We start from the raw sequence: 18,226 nt of genomic DNA, 5'->3' as shown, positions 1-18,226 counted from the left end.
AATTTTTGATGCAAACTGGTTGTCCCTCTTCCAGTAATTACCACTCCATATAATAGAATGCTATCTAACCATCTTTGTCAATATGCAGTGGTACAGAATGTATGATCAGACTAATAATTTCCTGCGATTAGCTTTTTGATATAAACAGTTATTGTTGTTGATGGGAATAAACATGTTACTGAATTGAGTTCTCATTGTGTACAATGTAACACTTTCCAATTTGATCATGGCTGGCAGCAATTTAGCATCATCACAGTTTGGATCCTGCTAACATGAACCTCAGAAAACTTGGAAACTTTATTAAAAAATAATGCAAGCATTTGATTCTCCTCATAAAAAACGTGTTATTCTAATAAAATAAAATAGTTACAAAGTATCATCCAATATTAATTTACTACAACCAAAGACCAATCAAACATAATATAGCATTCAAAAGGACGCAACCACTTCTTCCATGATAATATTTGCCCATTCACAATTGGGAGATTCTGTTCATCTCATAGAATAAAAAAACCATATCTATCCATCTTGGAATTGCTGCTTCAGTAATCTAAATCTCTGGTATTCTCTTTGCTCACCTTGGTGGGTCCTCATATTCTAACATTCTTTCTGCATACTTATATTCTATATTCAACAAAGCTACAGCTTTCTAGCCAGCTCCTAATAAAGCTTCATTACTGTGCACATTATGATTTTAACTGTTTCAAATCTTCATTTTTCTTTTCCCATTCTTTTGGATAAGAAGAGTCCAGTGAATGGGCAGGTCAGCTCTGAGCAGCTTCTGAATGAACTAAAGTTGTTTCTTTGGTTTTCCTCCTGTGGGACAGTTGCTGACCTTTGAAAAAGCTCTGTAGAAAAGAAGGCCTAAAACAACTGATCAGGCTAAAGTTTGATTTCCATTTTTCCTGGATGGTTGTTACTATAAGTGTGAGCTTGTAGATGAAGACCAAGTCAGGTGCCACAAAGCCTAGCCAGATTGTTTCTCTAAAGGTCAAGGATCATTGCATTCTCTGTGGTCCTTCTGACTAATATAATTAGAAACATCGCGCTCAACAACCATATGAACAGTTAACCTTGGACCAAATATTTAAAGCTCAAGAACATGCTGATTTCTACTATGGTGCTGCAAAAAGCAGTAAAGGAAGATTTCTTCATTTCTTGGTTGAGAATGCAGCAGAAGGAGACTATATCATATCAGGAGAGCATTCCTACTCTTTTTACTGTATTTAAGCTGATGAAGGTGGAAGGAAGAGTTGTTGAGCCTGATCAAATACAGCATATACAAATGCAAGTAGACTACGCATATCTAACTGCATTTAAGACTATTAATAATTAAACTATCTATAATTCACACAATTACTTATGTAAAGGAAAATAAAAGTAATGGCAATTAAAATTTGATTCTTAATTTACTCTACCTTATGCAACTGTTACTTGGATGACATTCTAGAGCAGAAAGGCAGGTGTTTACTGGGTACTTCACCCAAGATTTCTGAGAAAGTTCTATGTAAATTATTAACTGTATACTCAGCATACGACATGCTCATATCACCAAGAAGACAGATTTGTTTGATAGCCTAGCTTGTGTTGGAGAGATCTATAAAGTGAATAATATAGATGACTATTCTTATGTCAAGGAGCCTCCAAAGATATAAATCAGTGAATTTACTAAGGGAGGTAAACTGATTGCCAGTTAAAGGGCTAATTGCTTGCATTTTTAAGAGAAATTTCATAAATATCCAAAATCCATACAACTGAAAGATTGACAAAGGATACTGATTGCTGCAAAATTACTCTTTTCTATAGTTATAGTCTAAGCCATTCACCTATAGTTTAGTCCCTTAATGGGCTTTGCTTCCATTGGATCATTACCATCTAATCTCAGAAACCTTTCAGTAGAGGAACAACGGATGCATAAATCTTCCTTGGCAGTATTCAGCAAGGCCACTAGTTCAGCTAAATTCCATCTCCCAATAATGCGTTCCTCCATGAGGATATGGATGAGGAGGTTTATGTAAAGATTCCACCCGGTTTCGCCAAACAGGGGGAGAGGGTGTCTGACATCTTAGTCGCTTTGTGGACTATAAAGCAGGCATGAAGAAGTTGGTTTGCAAAATTTACTATGACATATCTGTAGTTGTTTTAAGATCATAACGTTAAGGTTCCTTCGCTTCTTTCCCTTCTTTTTCCTCTTGTTTTTGAGGAGATTAGAAGAGTACCCTGCAAACCCAGCCCTACAGTGCTTCGATCTGATTTCAGTTTTGAATGGGCCGTCTGTTGGCTTGTTGCATTATATATCTTGGATGTTTCTCCTGAGAAATCTATATGATGTAGAACACCATCTGCTCATGCATGAATTATTGATTGAGTTTTGTCTTCATGCTCCATTAGTTTCAAAAAATAATGCAATGAAATAATTTTCCAGAAGCATATGTCTCCTTTGAGATTTTCAAAAATCTATGCTTCTTCCATTTTAGTGTCTCTATTAGTATGCTCTTTCATAGGCTATGGCAACCAATCAAAACCTCCAAAATTACTCTTCACTCTTGCTGTAATGGTGGAAAAGTGAAAATATGACTTCTGAAAGGGAAGTAATTTCGTGTACATATTCTAAAGCTAACAACTTCATGTTTCATGACTACTTTTGAGTTTACAGGGACCACTTCCAATAAGATTCTGGAGCTTCTTGTAAGCAGCAAGTCTTCTTGTTCCCTGGCAAGCAGCTTGGTTGTTAGTAGGATCAATCACATTGTTAAAGAGGCTGAAGTAATTGTTACGTATAGCCTCACCAAACCCATTGCTTATAACTAACTACAATGACAAAATCATTGTGATTTTCTTCTGAAACAAGAAATCTCCCTGATTTTTTTTTTTTAAGCTATTCTCATGTCAAAAAACACTAATGTTCAAGGTATTTGTTTAACCAATAGAATAGTAAAGAGGAATATTCTAACTATTCAATGAACAAATAAATATGCCACACCATTAATTTTTGCCTTCTCCCTTAAGACTTGTTGCTGCGTCCATCGTTTTCACCGTCGCCATTAGCCTTTTTGAAGAGACTTGAACTAATTACATAAAGTCTTTGTTGATGACCCCTCCTGAGAAACTTGATTGAAAACAAGTTGGGAACTACCCATGGAATTAATCTCACCTAAAAATCTTCTTGACAACTTCTTGTATCAACCAAAAAGAAAAAAAAAATCTCTAAAAGCGCCTTAGCCTTTCTCTCTAGCTACCCCAAAGACACTAAAGTAGTGGTTCTGGAGCAGCTTATGAATCCAAGTTGCGAAGAAACCTTTCTCATAAAAATGGCCAGTTCTTGACTCCTTTCTTGCTGGTTTTTGTCCAAGGTTGTTTTCTCATCTTGTTCCTATACACCAAAACAACTCTGATTTCTATTGTATTCCTGCTTATGTATGTACCTTATCATGCAGGTATCTGCACTGAACCTAGCAAATTATATAGTATTTTTTTGAGAGGTCGTTATCTCCTATCTTAGCCTTAATTTAAGGGAAAATAGAGTGAAGAATAACCAATGGACGAGCATAACTCAACTCATACCTTGTTTTATCAGAGGATTAACATGTTGTCTTGGAGCTTGATCCAGGTGAATCATTTTTGAGCATGGCTCGATTCCTAAAGTTTTTTATTCAAAGATCTAAGACCACCTGATCCATTTGTACTCCGAGGCATAGTGGCTCGTAAAATACTCTATGTAATCATTTTGTTTTTCAGTAAACCAGTCGTAGAGGTTGGATATAAGGCTCACTAATGTATTAATCTAAGTGCACGATGAATGCTCCCTCCACCATTGCTACATCAATGAATTAAAAATCCTATATGACCTCAAACTTGTTTTTTCTTTTTTAATGCCAGCAAAATTTTTAAAGAAAATGATTATGTTATAATTTATTGCAATGATTTGCTCAAAAAGGGCATCCCCCAACCACTGCAGGGCCCAAAATGTTAGATGCAGGCAATCTACACCCCATATGCCAAAAAAAATCCGTTTCATGCAAATGAAGCAATCTTATCATTGCACCGAAGCTCCAATAATTCCTTCCTATAAATCAGAAAATATAGTAGCTACTGAAAGAAAAAAAAAATAAAATACAATACAGGGTTAATCCATATTCTCTATTTTTAAAGCATAAAGACCAATATTTATAGGGTATTTATGCAAATTTTTTAGTTCAAAAAATATTGGAATGTATAATTTGTTGAAATATCATATAACTCGTTCAAAAACAATAATAATTTAATTTCTAGTCAGACTTTGCACAATACCAATCTACCCAAGTAGTTGTGTCCAATTTAGGTTTTTGATCAAAGTTGCCCAAATCAAGACAGGATAAAGTTTTGTTTTTACTTTAATACGAAGATTAGTTAGACTTTCTCAAGTGCGGGCCATTGCTGATGGCTAATTTACGTGCCAACAACAAAGCCATTCGGCCCGCTGTCCCACCGCTTCCAACCATGTGATCATGACGCTGATCTAAGGACATTTTGGAACCACCTCCCTGCCCGTGGGTGGATCTCGTGCCCAGGTGTCGAGCCGAAGTGACAGAGACATCACACCCGAAAGCAGTGTGCGGTACTCACACCATCATTGCCGCAACCAGGTGAGCATTTCGGTCACATGAAAGAAAAACAAACAAACAAACAACGCGAGATTCCCGCGATTTCTTCCACCAAGCTCGCAGCCGGCGGTCAAGTTTGGAAGAAGAGCCTCCATGGCAGGAAACAAAAAATGAAGTAAATATTAGAAGAAAAATATCATGCATGACATATAGCTGGACTCCAAGGAAAGACAAATAAGAGTTTAAAAAGAGGGCATCTCCTGTGCGAAGAAGGTACTTGATGCAGACAGAATATACTTGGAGGGGGATTTCTTTATGGCGATCGATTGGATATGGAGGGTTAATCGATATGGAAATGGTCATCCACTGATTCTTGAGACTCGCAGACTGGTTAGGAGGTTAGCTTTTTTTAAGACTGCACACGTGTATTGGAAGGCGAATAGAGTTGCAAACTGGATCGCCTCTTACGTTGCAGAGAGTTTTTTTGAACTAGTGCCTCGTATCATTTTATTGTTTCTAACTTGGCAGGCTATACCCATATAAGAGCTCTATGAATGTCGTTTTCACCACCACAAAAAAAAAAAAAAGATAGACACATGCCTTTCTTCTTCACCTAAATCGCTATCTAATGATATTTTTGTAACATTCAATGCAGATAAATCGCAACACCAAATTCATGGTATGAAAGTTATATTCAAGTCACCAATATTAAAATCAAGGTATGATATAACCACCAATATTAAAAGTTATGGAGAAAAAATAATGGGCTTCATTACTAAATAGTCCTTGAGGTTGAAGCATCTATCCTTTCTTCTTTCGAATGCACTCTCCATCTCCATTCTCTTAACCAAAAAAATAAAGAAGAAAATAAAGAGGGTGCATCAAACAAAGAAAGAAGAAAAAAAATAGATAGGCCTCCTCGCTGGAAAGAAGAAAGAAAAAAAATGAACGGCAGCCAACCCACTCCATAGCTCTTACACCCAAGAAATCTTCTCCTTGGATTGGCCTCCATCCATGAAGTCTTCAATGATACACTTTCTCTGCAAAAACAGATGGGGATGACTCCATTAGGGGCTTCCATCTTTGTAAACTAGGTTAATTAATTATCTCTCTCAATCTCCTTTTTTTTTTTTCTCTTTTTTGTGTGCAAACCATAGCTCTTTTTCCTCTTATTTTGGAGGATATTTTCCTCCTAACAACCTGCTGACATCGTAATTTTTTATCCTAGTTACTCACCCAACCATGTCTTGGCCCTACAAGTGGCATCTCCTTTCCCCCTTATAAAAAACATGCCACTCGTGCAGTTCTGTTTAATTAGCAACGTTGAAGTGGTGGTAATGGTTTAAATGAACCTTTTTTTGTAATATCAGGGATGATATTGCAACTTTTGAAAGGTTGGGGATTCAAATAATTTTGAGCCCAAACCTTAGGGAGGAATTGTTAGCAATATATCACCTAACTAAGCAAATAAATCTATAATTATAATTAATAAAAATTCTTAAACGAAACAATATATATATATATATATATATATATATATATTATTCGGTATCAAAATAAATCTATTTTATCACAAAAGAAATCTATTCTAGCACAAAATAAATCTATTCATTTAATAAATTCAAATCATAAAATAGCAAATCCTACGGACCTACTAATGTTAAATTAAAAATAAAAGTTTGAGGAAATAACTTGAATGAAGGCAAGTCGAAGCGCGTAAACGTTGTTCCAAAGAAGCGTTTGCCCCCACTTACGGATTTTTTGGCAATCCTCCTCAGAGATATGACGACCCTAGAGTTCTTCTTTGCTACGTCTCGGAAGAAGCCAAATCGAACTCGACCAGACTTGCAAATCCGGCGAAGAATAAAATAAAAAGATAAAATAAACTGAAAATAATTGCAAAAATAAAAATCAGAAGTGGCTAAGAGGAAAAACTTTTCTCCATGATTTTTTTGATATTTTTCTTTAATTTTTCGTGTCCCGAAAGAGATGAAATCAAGGGGCATTTATAAAGGTATTTTAGAGGGGCTCTTTGGTCTTTTCGCGGACACGCTCGCAGTCATTTTATGAATGCATTTCGCGAAATTCAAACGCGCACGTGGCCGAGTCTCGAGCCACGTGCGCATTTAAATTTTTTCAATAATCCTCCACAAAAATTTAAATAATTTTAAAATCAAAATAAAATGCTGGATATCTTATATTATGTAAAGGTGTGGGTAACTTTCAGTTTGAACCTCCACTTAGTGACAATTGATTACATCTGTGGAACTAAGGTGGTCTTAACCTTAAACCTCGGTCTATGGCTCAGATTAAATCAACAGCACATATAATATAGCCCGATCTGAGTTCTAAGCAGGTTGCGCTAATGTGGCCATGCGCAAGTATCTTTCATGTGCTTTTTAGAGAATCGCCCATTTTCCAAATCGCGGCCTCACGACTGCACATATAGGTGAGTCCTAATAAGAAAGTTAGTAAGGAAGCTCATGCCTCTTGGGTCTCGAACTCATTAAGAGTTATACAAACAAACTCATCCTACCGCTTGCTTTTATGAGCACTAGCACCATAGGGATGAGAAAAACATAAAATAGTGCTTCTCGTAGTCACACTCCGATTTGTTTCTATCCATTGAACCTTTTAAGGTTGGGTTCCCACCGTGGTAATCTATCTTTATGGGTTAAGCCCCATCTTCCTCGACGACTCTAGAACTACTGTTCTAGATAAACCTTTTGTAAGCTGATCAGCCAAATTATTTTCTAATCTTACAAAATTCAAAGCAATAACGTTATTTTTTTATTTATATCTTAATGATTTTTGATGCACTTTTAAGTGCCTGTTCATTTTTACATTGGCATTTTCTTGGTTACACTTATCTATTGCAGATTTACAATTACAATGTAAGGAGACAAGTGGTAAAGATGACTCATCTACAGGAAGATCTATTAGTAGATCTTTGAGCCACTCAGCCTCTGTGCTATGGTGTCTAAAGCTATCAGTTTAGACTCCATAATACTCCTAGATATCAAGGTTTGTTTGGTGGATTTCCAAGACACAACAGCATCTCATAGGAGAAAGACATATTCTGTGGTAGATTTAACATCTAAGGAACCGCATTTGGTTCTGCCACCTTCTAAAATTATGACCATCAAATTTTTCAGGTTTGGCACTAAGGTGGTCACTAGTTTTAGAGACCATAGGTTCAAGGTTATAGAAAAGAGACAGAAACCTGAATGAAGGCAAATATCAAAAGATTGCACTAAAATTTGTATTGAATTTTAAATGTCTATTTGATATATCCAAAAAATAATAGCCGGATTAGCTCCAAATCGGTGGTGGAGTACTAGGCTCACTTAAGTACCAATCTTTCTTAGGCACGTATGCCTTTTTGACAAGCTTTTTTTTTGATACTATTAGTTAGTGGATATAATCACTAAAAATCATACAAATTCAATTTTTACAAAAGTCTAAGTGCAAACTTAAATTTGTTATTTTGGATTAATCAATTTTCAAATTTTCTGTTTGAATTTTTTGAATTAGTAATAATTAATTATTAATTTAGTGCTAGCTAGACAATTATTGTAATTAAAACCTAATATGTGAATTCAATGAATTATATATTAAAATTGATTTATTGTCTTATTAGAATAATAGATTATTAATTTTGTGCCAACAAATCAATTATTGTAGTTGAGATCTAAAATGTCAATTTAATGAATTATAAGATTTATTACCTTATTATAATAATTGATTACTAATTTTATGGTAGCAAATCAATTATTGTAATTGAGATCTAAAATGTCAATTCAATAAATTATAAAATTTATTATCTTATTAGAATAATCGATTACTAATTTTGTGCTAGCAAATCAATTATTGTAATTGAGATCTAATTTATTAATTCAATAAATTATATATTATAATGATTTACTATCTTATTAGAATAATTGATTGAGATCTAATAAGTCAATTCAATGAATTAATTATTATGTATTAGTCAATTTTCGAATTTTTCGTTTGAATGGGATTTCAAAATTACTCCTTGAGGAGTCCAAATGGGGGTATGATAAATCTCTTCAAGGTTAAACAAATTATTACCTTTTTAGAATGATTTACTGAATTATATATTACTAACAAAAAAAATAAACCAATCACTTTTTTGGATTGTTAGCAATATATCACCTAACTAAGCAAATAAATCTATAATTATAATTAATAAAAATTCTTAAACGGAACAATATATATATATTATTCGGTATTAAAATAAATCTATTTTATCACAAAAGAAATCTATTCTAGCACAAAATAAATCTATTCATTTAATAAATTCAAATCATAAAATAGCAAATCCTACATATCTACTAATATTAAATTAAAAAGAAAAGTTAGAGGAAATAGCCTAGTTGAAGGCATGTCGAAGTGCGTAGACGCTGTCCTAAAAAAGTATTTGCCTCCATGTACGGATCACCCGGCAATCCTTCTCAGAGATACGATGATCCTAGACTTTTTCTTCGGTACGTCTCGGAAGAAGCCAAATCGAATCCGATCGGACTTGCAGATCCAGCGAAGAATAAAATAAAAAGAATAAAAATAAACTGAATATAATTGCAAAAATAAAAATCAGAAGTGGCTAAGAGGAAAAACTTTTCTTGAGGATTTTTTTGATCTTTTTCTCTAATTTTTCGTGTCCCAAAAGAGATGAAATCAAGGGGTATATGTATGGGTGTTTTAGAGGGATTTTTTGGTTTTTTTTTGGACGTGTCCGCACCTTCCGCGGACGCGCCGGCGGTAATTTTGCGAACCCATTTTGCGAAATTTAAACATGCACACGGCCGAATCTTGGGACGCATGCGCATTTAAATTTTTCAAACGGTAATTTGGTAATTATCATGAATTATATGTATAAGGATAATATTATGAAATGTCATAGTATGCAAAGCCCTAATATGAAATTACATTGAAGGTCAAATGTCTGAATATTTATTAACATACAATCAATTTCTTTTTTAAAGGAGTGTATACTAACAAGGGCATTTCTAACTATATGCTCATATGACATTGCCCATATCATAATGTAAAATGATATTATTATCAACAGTTTTAGGAATTTTATTGGTCAAATCAATAATAAAAATCTAATATAAAAGTAAATACCTAAAGTCCACTATATATCCACATGTCATTGCAGGTTGCAGCTATATCAGCAAAACCTTAGGGATATTTTAGTTATCGTAGAGAGAAGTTGGAAAAGGGCAATCGTTAAGAGTTGGTCTGAAATCGGATAGAATACGAATCGAATACCAATATATCTATAGTTATATTTATTTTATTCTATAAATATCGGTGATTTTCATGCCTACTATGGATCTCATACTACCTTCCAAAAACTTAAAATCCTAACTTCAATTGCTATGAGAATACCATTTAGTTAACCTATGCTTGTCTGAACAGCTTCAGTTAAATTTGTCTTTCTTTGATAAAATCAATACGATCTCTATAGGATTCTCCATCTGAATGAAATTCAATGAGGTCATAGAGACCATATTTTCATCGCAAGTCCACGGATCAATCGGAAGTTCAATTCTATCTGAACTGCTCATTTTCAAATGATATCCACACACTTTACAATTTTTTTAATTTATTTTTTATATAAATATGAATATTAATCGAATGCAAAAATTTATATTCATATTTATTTTAAATAGATACAAATACAAATTGAATATTAGAAGCACGAATATAAATACAAATATAAGTTGGATAATTAAACTTTATGACCACAGAATTAAACATATTAAAAAATAAATAATAAATTAAGTTAAAATATTACTATAACCATATATATTTTTGTAGAGGTTCATAAATGTGATATAAAATTAAATAGGATTGTAAATAGAAAAAGAGATTTAGATATGAATTGAATAATTATATATTTATATTTATATATTTTTTACAAATATAGATATAAATATTAATCATGAGGTTTTTATTTATATTCGGATAAATTTAGATATAAAATTAAATCTGGGAAGGCATATGGTTAACTTTTTACACGAAGGTGAGAGCGGGGCATGGTGTGTTTCCGCTTTTCTTTCCCCGTCTTATTATTTTTTCTCCCTCTGTTTCTTTGGAGGTTTTGTGGGAGGCAGAACTCATAGTACTGGTAGAAACGGCTGATTTCTTTCTCTCTCTCTCTCTCTCTCTGCGTGAGTGTTGGGGTTGAGGTGATTGTTAGCAGCTTAAGCCCATTCCCTGCCTCGGCTTCCCCAGGTATGGAGAGATCTTCCCCATTCCTCAGTCTTTCTCTCTCTGTGCGTGTGTGTTTCTCTTCGTGATGCGGCTTTGGGATCTCGAATCTGGGTCTCTGATCCATCCCACTATGCCCGTTTCTTGCGGGAATGGAATGTGGGCTGGTCTCCTCCTTCTGGTTTGAGGTCCGAGAGGGGGAAACGCTCCGGCCTTTAGGGGGATTTGGGTCGCTCTAGGTGGTTTTGGTCTCTGTCGTTTGGTGTTCCTTCGATGCGAGTGGGAATGTGGGTTGCTTTCTTTCCGGATTTGGGATCTGGGGTACAGGGATGGGGGATTCAAATAGATGGCTAAAAATTATTCCTTTTCTCAGAGGGCAGTCGAAACGTGATGGGATGGGTTACTTTGTCCCTCGATTTACTTCCTTGGGGTATGCGATCGACGGTTCTAGTTTTGGTGATCGATTTGCGGGGAAAAGTTCGTTTTTTTTTTTTTTCCAATTTAGTTCTTGCTCTTTCTATTATTTCAGTTTCTTGCACTGCAAAATATGATGAATAAGAGGGAGGAATTTGTGTGTATTTTGACTTATTAAGTGAGATCCGTAATCTGATTTAGAACTATGTTTGCAAATGGTGCAGTAATCACTTTGTTTGAGTGGTTTTTTTTGTAGTGCCCGAAGGAATGCTTGATTTCTATAGTGATGGCAGCTTATTAGTTTTGGCCTCGCCATTAGAGATCTGGGTTCTGAGTTTGGAGCAATGGTTCTTGGTAATATGTAAGGATTTTCCGTAAACTTGGGTTCAATTCTTGGCCTCTCTTGATGGATTTGAGATTGGGGTCTTTGTGGTCCCCCAGGATGTGATACGGGATCTAGTTTCTTGTTTCTAGGTGCTGGAAAATGGTAGTTTTGGTCAGGATCTTCATTCCTTGCACGTATTTTTTTTAATATTCCCTTTTGCGATGAGGTTTTGGGTACTTTCTCATTGATTTTAATCGATCTACTCTCAGGTTTCTGTAGTGTTTGGATGTTGAAAACAGTTTGTGTAAACAGACATGTGGGCATGTCATGCCTTACTGTGTGGAATCTGTTTCTTCCTTTTGACTTCTTGATGTTGAAAATGTTGGTCTGATATATCTGGAACGTGGGGTTTCAGTTATGTCATTTGTTTTTTTCTATTATATAGACTTATCTGGATATGCCCAATTCTTCAAAGGGTTATCAAGAATGTGCTTTTCTTGAGATTAGGTGTAGACTCCGGGTGTTAAAGATAGTATAATTTCTGAAATTTTACATGGTTTTTAGGTTTATTGGTCTTACATGTTTGACCTGATTTCAGTGGAATTGAAATGTCTCCTGATGTGAATTTGATGTTGAGACAGGGATCAGGGCTTGGTTTTCTATGCAGTAGGTTGACATAGGTGCAGCTTGCCATCTAAAAGAATATCATTGAAGTGTTTTACTGTAATCTGCAGTTTTTGCTTATGGGTATGAGATTGGCTACAATCCTGCTATGGTGTGACTGAGTGGCGCTAGATCATATTTTCCATTTAATATTTTGAGCATTTATTGTGCTTGAATCACTACACTCATACATAAGAATTCATGAGTCCTGATTGTGAGATCAGTCACCTTCCTTAGAAATGCGTGATAATGGGAAGAAAATTCACCAAATGTGCAACTTAGAATCCTAAGTTCAATCTTCTTCCAAAATTAATCAACAAGATGCCTTTGTTTCAATGACCTGACTCGGGTGGGTAAGTCTGTATTGTTGAACCAGAGAGATAAAATCTTACCAGAATATGATTAAGCACCACCTTGTCTTCTTGATGTAAGAACATGGATTCTTTCTTTTTGTTCCTTCTTTTAGTTTCATACGGAACTTAATAGGGCAATTAGTTCTTTTATATAAACCTGGCAATAGGTTGAATGGCAGCAAAGATTCTGCTCCAGTAAACAATGTAGTGGAATTAGCAAGAAGATTGGTACAACGAAAATCTGGTACTTGTGTCATCTTGGAGGTGCATGCCTTTCTAATTTCTCCTTTCTGAATATATCTGGTGCCTACATTGGTTATTGTGATAAATCTGTTTAGCTTCTACAACTGACACTAACAATGGAAGATTTTGCATGTATACGTAATTTGTTGCTAAGTATGTTATTTTTTTCAGTTGTTAGTTTCTAACACCAAGGTTCTTGCTGAATTTTGGTTCCAAGTTTTCATATTTTCAGCGCTAGACAAACAATTTTTAACATGATATTTTCTTTTTAACTCTGCTGCAGCTATTATTATGATTTCTCTTAATTAGTTTTAGTTCTGTTTTTGGTGCCATGACATTTTTGAGGAACGAGGTTTTAAGTGGTTTAAATTTTAAATTTAGTGGGATTACTGTCAGACCATGTTTCAAAAATACTGACTATTTCCTTTCATGATTATGACTTGATATCCCCTCTCAATGCCCTCTAATTTTCCTTTCACACCAAAAGTTAGAGCCATGATCCATGTCATAGTTTGCACCTCTCCTTCTTGCGCTTCTTCATCTTTTGCGATGTTTAAGAGTGCCAAATAGATGCCTCATGAAACAAAGGTAGGGTTAGAAATGAATACACTATGGAAGGTAGGATGTGCACCAATTGAGGATAAAGTAGTGCAGGGCTAATTTTAGCATGGGAGCAAAGATCTAAGGAGGCTCAGTATGGAGAGTGGCTGAGATTTCTGCTGGAAGATCAAGATAGGCGTGGATAAGATATGGATGAAATTTTAAGAAAGGACCTGGAAATGTTGCCTGTAAAATGGTTGGAGCACTTAAGAATTTTGGTGAAGAATGATTAATAAGATTAACTCTAATCTGTTGGGATGAGGTTTGATATTAGCATTACCATAATTAGGATGCAATTTGCTTCCATGCATATATTGCATATATTATAAATCGAAACTAATTCAACCGTGATTCATTCATTTACAGTAATTTTTTGGAAACCCTTTTATTTCATATAGGTTTCTGCCAGTATGGACACGAATTCATTGATCTCTGACATGGCTCACAGGTTCAGCCTACAAAGTGCTTTCAGGAAGTATTCTGTGAACCAGAACTTTGGTTGCAAATTTGGCTTCATGATGATAATGCCATTGGACAATAGAGCTTAACTTTGATCCCTTGGAACTATAGCAGATATTTGGCATTTGGTTTGCTGAGATCTAGTGGAGTGAGTTTGAGAAAGCTTGATGGGTTCCAGATTTCCATCACATCAGCTCAGCAATGGCCTGTATGTTTCAGGCCGGCCAGAGCAACCAAAGGAGAAGCCTCCAACAATGAGCTCTGTAGCCATGCCATACACAGGTGGAGATATCAAAAAATCCGGAGAACTTGGAAAGATGTTTGATCTTCATGTGGAGAAATCAAGAAAATCTGGACCACTTAATAATGCTCCTTCAAGGAGCACATCATTTGGTGGTGCAGCTTCACACTCAGGACCTATCATGCCTAATGCAACTGGTCGCTCTGGCTACTCCTCTGGTTCTCTTTCATCTGCAGTTCCGGTCACTGGAGGCTCAAACAGACAGAAAACCAATTCTGGACCACTTAACAGACATGTTGATCCAGTTAAGAAGTCATCTGGTCCTCAGCCTGGAGGGGTCACCCCGATGGCTCGCCAAAATTCGGGCCCCCTTCCACCAGTGCTTCCTGCAACAGGGTTAATCACATCTGGACCAATTTCTTCAGGGTCACTTAACTCATCTGGCGCTCCTCGCAAAGTCTCTGGTCCTCTGGATTCTACTGGGTCGATGAAGTTGCATAGCATCTCCATTGCTCATAACCAAGCTGTCACTAATCTCATCCAGGAGGATGAGAATTCATTCAAGGGGAGTTTGCCCAAGCCGATATTGTGGTCTGTTGTCCTGCTGTTTGTGATGGGGTTTATTGCAGGTGGTTTCATTCTTGCTGCTGTTCACAATGCCATTCTTCTCATTGTTGTTGTGGTTATATTTGGAGCGGTTGCTGCTCTTTTCATTTGGAATACTTATTGGGGAAGGAGAGCGATTGTTGGGTTCATTACCCGCTATCCTGATGCTGAGCTTAGAACTGCAAAAAATGGTCAATATGTCAAAGTATCTGGGGTATGTTTCTTCTTGCAAAACATTACTGGATTTTTTCAGTATTTAAAGAGGGAAGCAAACTTGAAATTAAGATTATGGAGACATTCTATTTTTAGTTGTTTTATGAGAGCTATGCACTTAACAGAAACGGATATGCAGGGGATTCCAATTAATCTCACACCTTCTGCTTCAGACTGTTTTTGAAATTCTATGCGTATCTTTGTTTACATGGTATCCAAATTTAATGAACTGCAGAAAAAATAAATTGATTTCCTCCAGTGACAGAAAATCAAATTTGATGTACTCATAATTTTGGAAAGTATATGCGACTTACATCATTTTTAATTATGGATTTTCATTGTATATTACTATGGAAATTTTGGTATAGTTCTACTGTCTACTTTCCTCATTTGCCATTGAGTTGAACTGTTGTTGTTTGACATTGGAGCATAGAAATCTTCCACTAGTTATTCCAGATTACTATTTTTCAGCTCAAGTCCACTCCTCTATTTATTTATGGTGTTTACTTTTCAGTTTAATAGATCAAATAGCTCTTTGTCTTGTTAGAGACATTTCTTTTAGTCCTAAAGTACTCACCTCCTCTTGTTCACTTTTATGGTCAGTGCCATGTATTCTTTGATTTTTCATATAGACTTGTGCTTCTTGCAGGTTGTCACATGTGGAAATGTCCCTCTGGAGTCGTCATTTCAGAAGGTTCCTAGATGTGTGTATACATCTACAAGTTTATATGAGTACAGGGGTTGGGACTCAAAGGCTGCCAATTCCAAGCACCGATGTTTTACCTGGGGACTAAGGTCGTCGGAGGTAAGCAACTCTCTTATTTTATTGAACTTTGTTTAAGATAAACTGATAAATTGTGATTCAAAGAGCACCTAAGCCACTTGAACCCTGCTGTCATGACTCAAGTTATATATCGGATTTGCCTTTTCTGCAGCCATCCTAAATGCTCTTTTATTGTATCATGATTTTGTGACATTGAACTCACTTCATCAAAAATTGGAACTTTGGCAGAGGCATGTGGTCGACTTTTACATCTCTGATTTTCAATCTGGGTTAAGAGCCTTAGTCAAAACAGGCTATGGTGCCAGGGTCACCCCGTATGTGGACGAGTCCATTGTTGTTGATATCAACCCAGAAAACAAAGATTTGTCTCCTGAATTCCTCAGGTGGTTGCGGCAGAGGAACCTTTCAAGTGATGATCGTGTAATGCGCCTGAAAGAAGGGTAATCTGAAACTTATGTTTGGTCATAAGCATCTATCAAGTTTAGAAGAAGCATGTCTGTTGCTTTTCTTTCTTTGTTGGACTTGTGCAAGCTTTTTGCCAAGAAATATCTAAATATAGTAAGCATGATAGTGCAAGGCCTCTTTTTTCGGTGAGAATTTTTGATGTATTTCTTGCTGCATACTGCATGGGCTGGCATCAGGAGTGATATGGCATAAAGCAAAAAAATTGGAAAAAAACACTGCATTAACATGTTCATAAATGTTCTGTTAGCACTTTGTAGATAATTTCTTTATCTTGTCACCTGTAGGTACATCAAAGAGGGCAGCACTGTTAGTGTAATGGGGGTTGTCCAAAGGAATGACAATGTGCTGATGATAGTTCCTCCCTCAGAACCTTTTTCCATGGGATGCCAGTGGGCAAGGTGCATACTCCCAGCAAGCCTTGAAGGAATAGTGTTGAGATGTGAGGACACTTCAAAGATTGATGTCATACCGGTATAGCGGACAGCAGTTGAGTTCACATTTGTGGGGTAATCATTTATGTCAACCCCAGAATTTGTTTGTTGGCTGTTGGCATTGGCAATGTCTGAAATGATGATGGTGACAATGATGGATTAAAATGGAGGTGCTGTTTTCCTTGACTTGGTTTTGATTGTATAGCTTTTATGTTGTTATCCACCTTTTTGTTTATTAAGATTTGAGTACTTTTGTAACAAGGATGTATGCTTAGTGCAGTAGAGGGGTCTTCCTTGTGTTCAAAGGGAAGGATAAAGTGGCATTTGGTTTATTAGTTTTGGAGTTACTGAGTAAAATCATGTTTGAAGAGAACTTTGTTGTCTTGTGGGTTCTCTAACCCTTTTCCTTCCTCACCTGCTCTGAATGTTTTAATAGTTTAGCAACAGATGCTCGTTTCATGGGGTGGTGATTTTTCTTGATTTTGTTTTTTTGAGAAGAGTTCAGGAATTGCTCCATAGATTGTTCTGTGCATATAATTATGGGTGATAATATCTCACTGGCATGTGGATTTTTTGTTTGCAAACATCTGACTGTACAAGAATAAAGTGGATTTATTAGAACTTAGATGACAAAAGCCTTACTGCATCAGTAGTTATTGAGGTATCATCTCAGCATTGCCTTGATTTGGAACAAACATCTCCAATTCTAAGTGGGAGGCGAGTTTTCTGAATCAAGTATTCTGATCATATGCTCCCAAAACATCTCCAATTCTAAGTGGGAAGAGAGTTGAACTTGCATAATTTTTTGATCAGCCCTCTCTGCACATGTTCACAAATGCATCTTAATATCTGTTATAAATGGAAAAGCTGGTGATCAATAAATCCTTGTGTCATGTCAGGATGTCTTCTTGGTGGCTAATATATACTCAAGTATATCAGAGGATGCAACCTCATGGGCTTATATCGCTATTTACTACATTTACTTTGGCAAAGCTATTTCTCGAGCTTTCCCTCTAAAAGATGCCTGCTTTGGACCTGAGCACCAACATAATAGTAAAAGCGATGGTTTCTGGGAACATCTCAAGGATGCTGCCAAAATCATTGCAAGCCTGAATTTTTATTCCCATTGTCTCCAAACCCTGTTTGGTTCTAACCATCAAGAGGATATATTTTGTCATGTGTCTGAAGAATTTACTCTGGCAAAGGTGCTTGCTTCTTATTTGTCTTTATTCCTAGTCTAATGTCTGTGTGGTGCCATTTGTTTTTGATTGCACTCTTTGCTTTGTCTTGTGCTATAAACTTATGAATGGAAGATTTATATGCCAATCATTTCAGGATTTTTATAAACTTGGGATGGTTGTGATGTAAATAGGACGTTTGGGCGATTTCGCACTTTAGACTCATCTTTCTCTTATTCGTTCATCTTATTACTGTTTGTGATGAGTGAATCATGATGAGGTACTTTTTTCTATCTTTTTATATAATTTCTTTTTCTTTTGAGTGGATGGTTTGGTAAATATGGGGTGGTTGCTAGAGTTGGGGAGCATTGGGTTGGCTATCCACTCCTATTGAATTCCCACACCTTTTCTGTTGGCTCTAGAGTGAG

The 18,226-nt window shown here is 35.9% G+C and overlaps 1 protein-coding gene across 4 annotated transcripts; it reads left to right on the top strand.

Moving 5' to 3' along the window:
* The first annotated feature begins 10,624 nt into the window (after positions 1-10,624).
* Positions 10,625-16,993, top strand: LOC103707063 (protein SHOU4-like). 4 transcript variants are annotated; one of them, XM_008791413.4, is made up of 5 exons: positions 10,625-10,847; positions 13,870-14,941; positions 15,590-15,745; positions 15,953-16,164; positions 16,474-16,993. In XM_008791413.4, the coding sequence occupies exons 2-5, from the start codon at positions 14,048-14,050 to the stop codon at positions 16,664-16,666; spliced, it is 1,455 nt and encodes a 484-aa protein (XP_008789635.1). In that variant the 5' UTR covers positions 10,625-10,847; positions 13,870-14,047; the 3' UTR covers positions 16,667-16,993. The 4 variants fall into 4 exon arrangements, with proteins under 4 accessions (XP_008789635.1, XP_008789636.1, XP_088563525.1 ...); XM_008791414.6 differs by having other exon boundaries at positions 10,635-10,847; positions 13,820-14,941; XM_088707399.2 differs by having other exon boundaries at positions 10,635-11,300.
* The last annotated feature ends 1,233 nt before the right edge of the window (positions 16,994-18,226 follow it).

The sequence above is a fragment of the Phoenix dactylifera genome, chromosome 11, assembly GCF_051530095.1.
Source record: "Phoenix dactylifera cultivar Ajwa chromosome 11, Ajwa_hap1_PhDact_Kaust_v1.1, whole genome shotgun sequence".
NCBI lineage: Eukaryota > Viridiplantae > Streptophyta > Magnoliopsida > Arecales > Arecaceae > Phoenix > Phoenix dactylifera.
The sequence above is the reverse complement of the archived record's forward strand: the minus strand, read 5'-3'. Positions and strand labels throughout refer to the sequence as shown.

Excerpts from the sequence above, each read along its gene's own strand:
- LOC103707063 (XM_008791413.4), top strand. The coding sequence starts at position 14,048 with ATGGGTTCCAGATTTCCATCACATCAGCTCAGCAATGGCCTGTATGTT. Across the intron at positions 14,942-15,589 it reads AATATGTCAAAGTATCTGGG|GTTGTCACATGTGGAAATGT; the intron begins GTATGTTTCTTC and ends TGCTTCTTGCAG. Across the intron at positions 15,746-15,952 it reads GGGGACTAAGGTCGTCGGAG|AGGCATGTGGTCGACTTTTA; the intron begins GTAAGCAACTCT and ends GAACTTTGGCAG.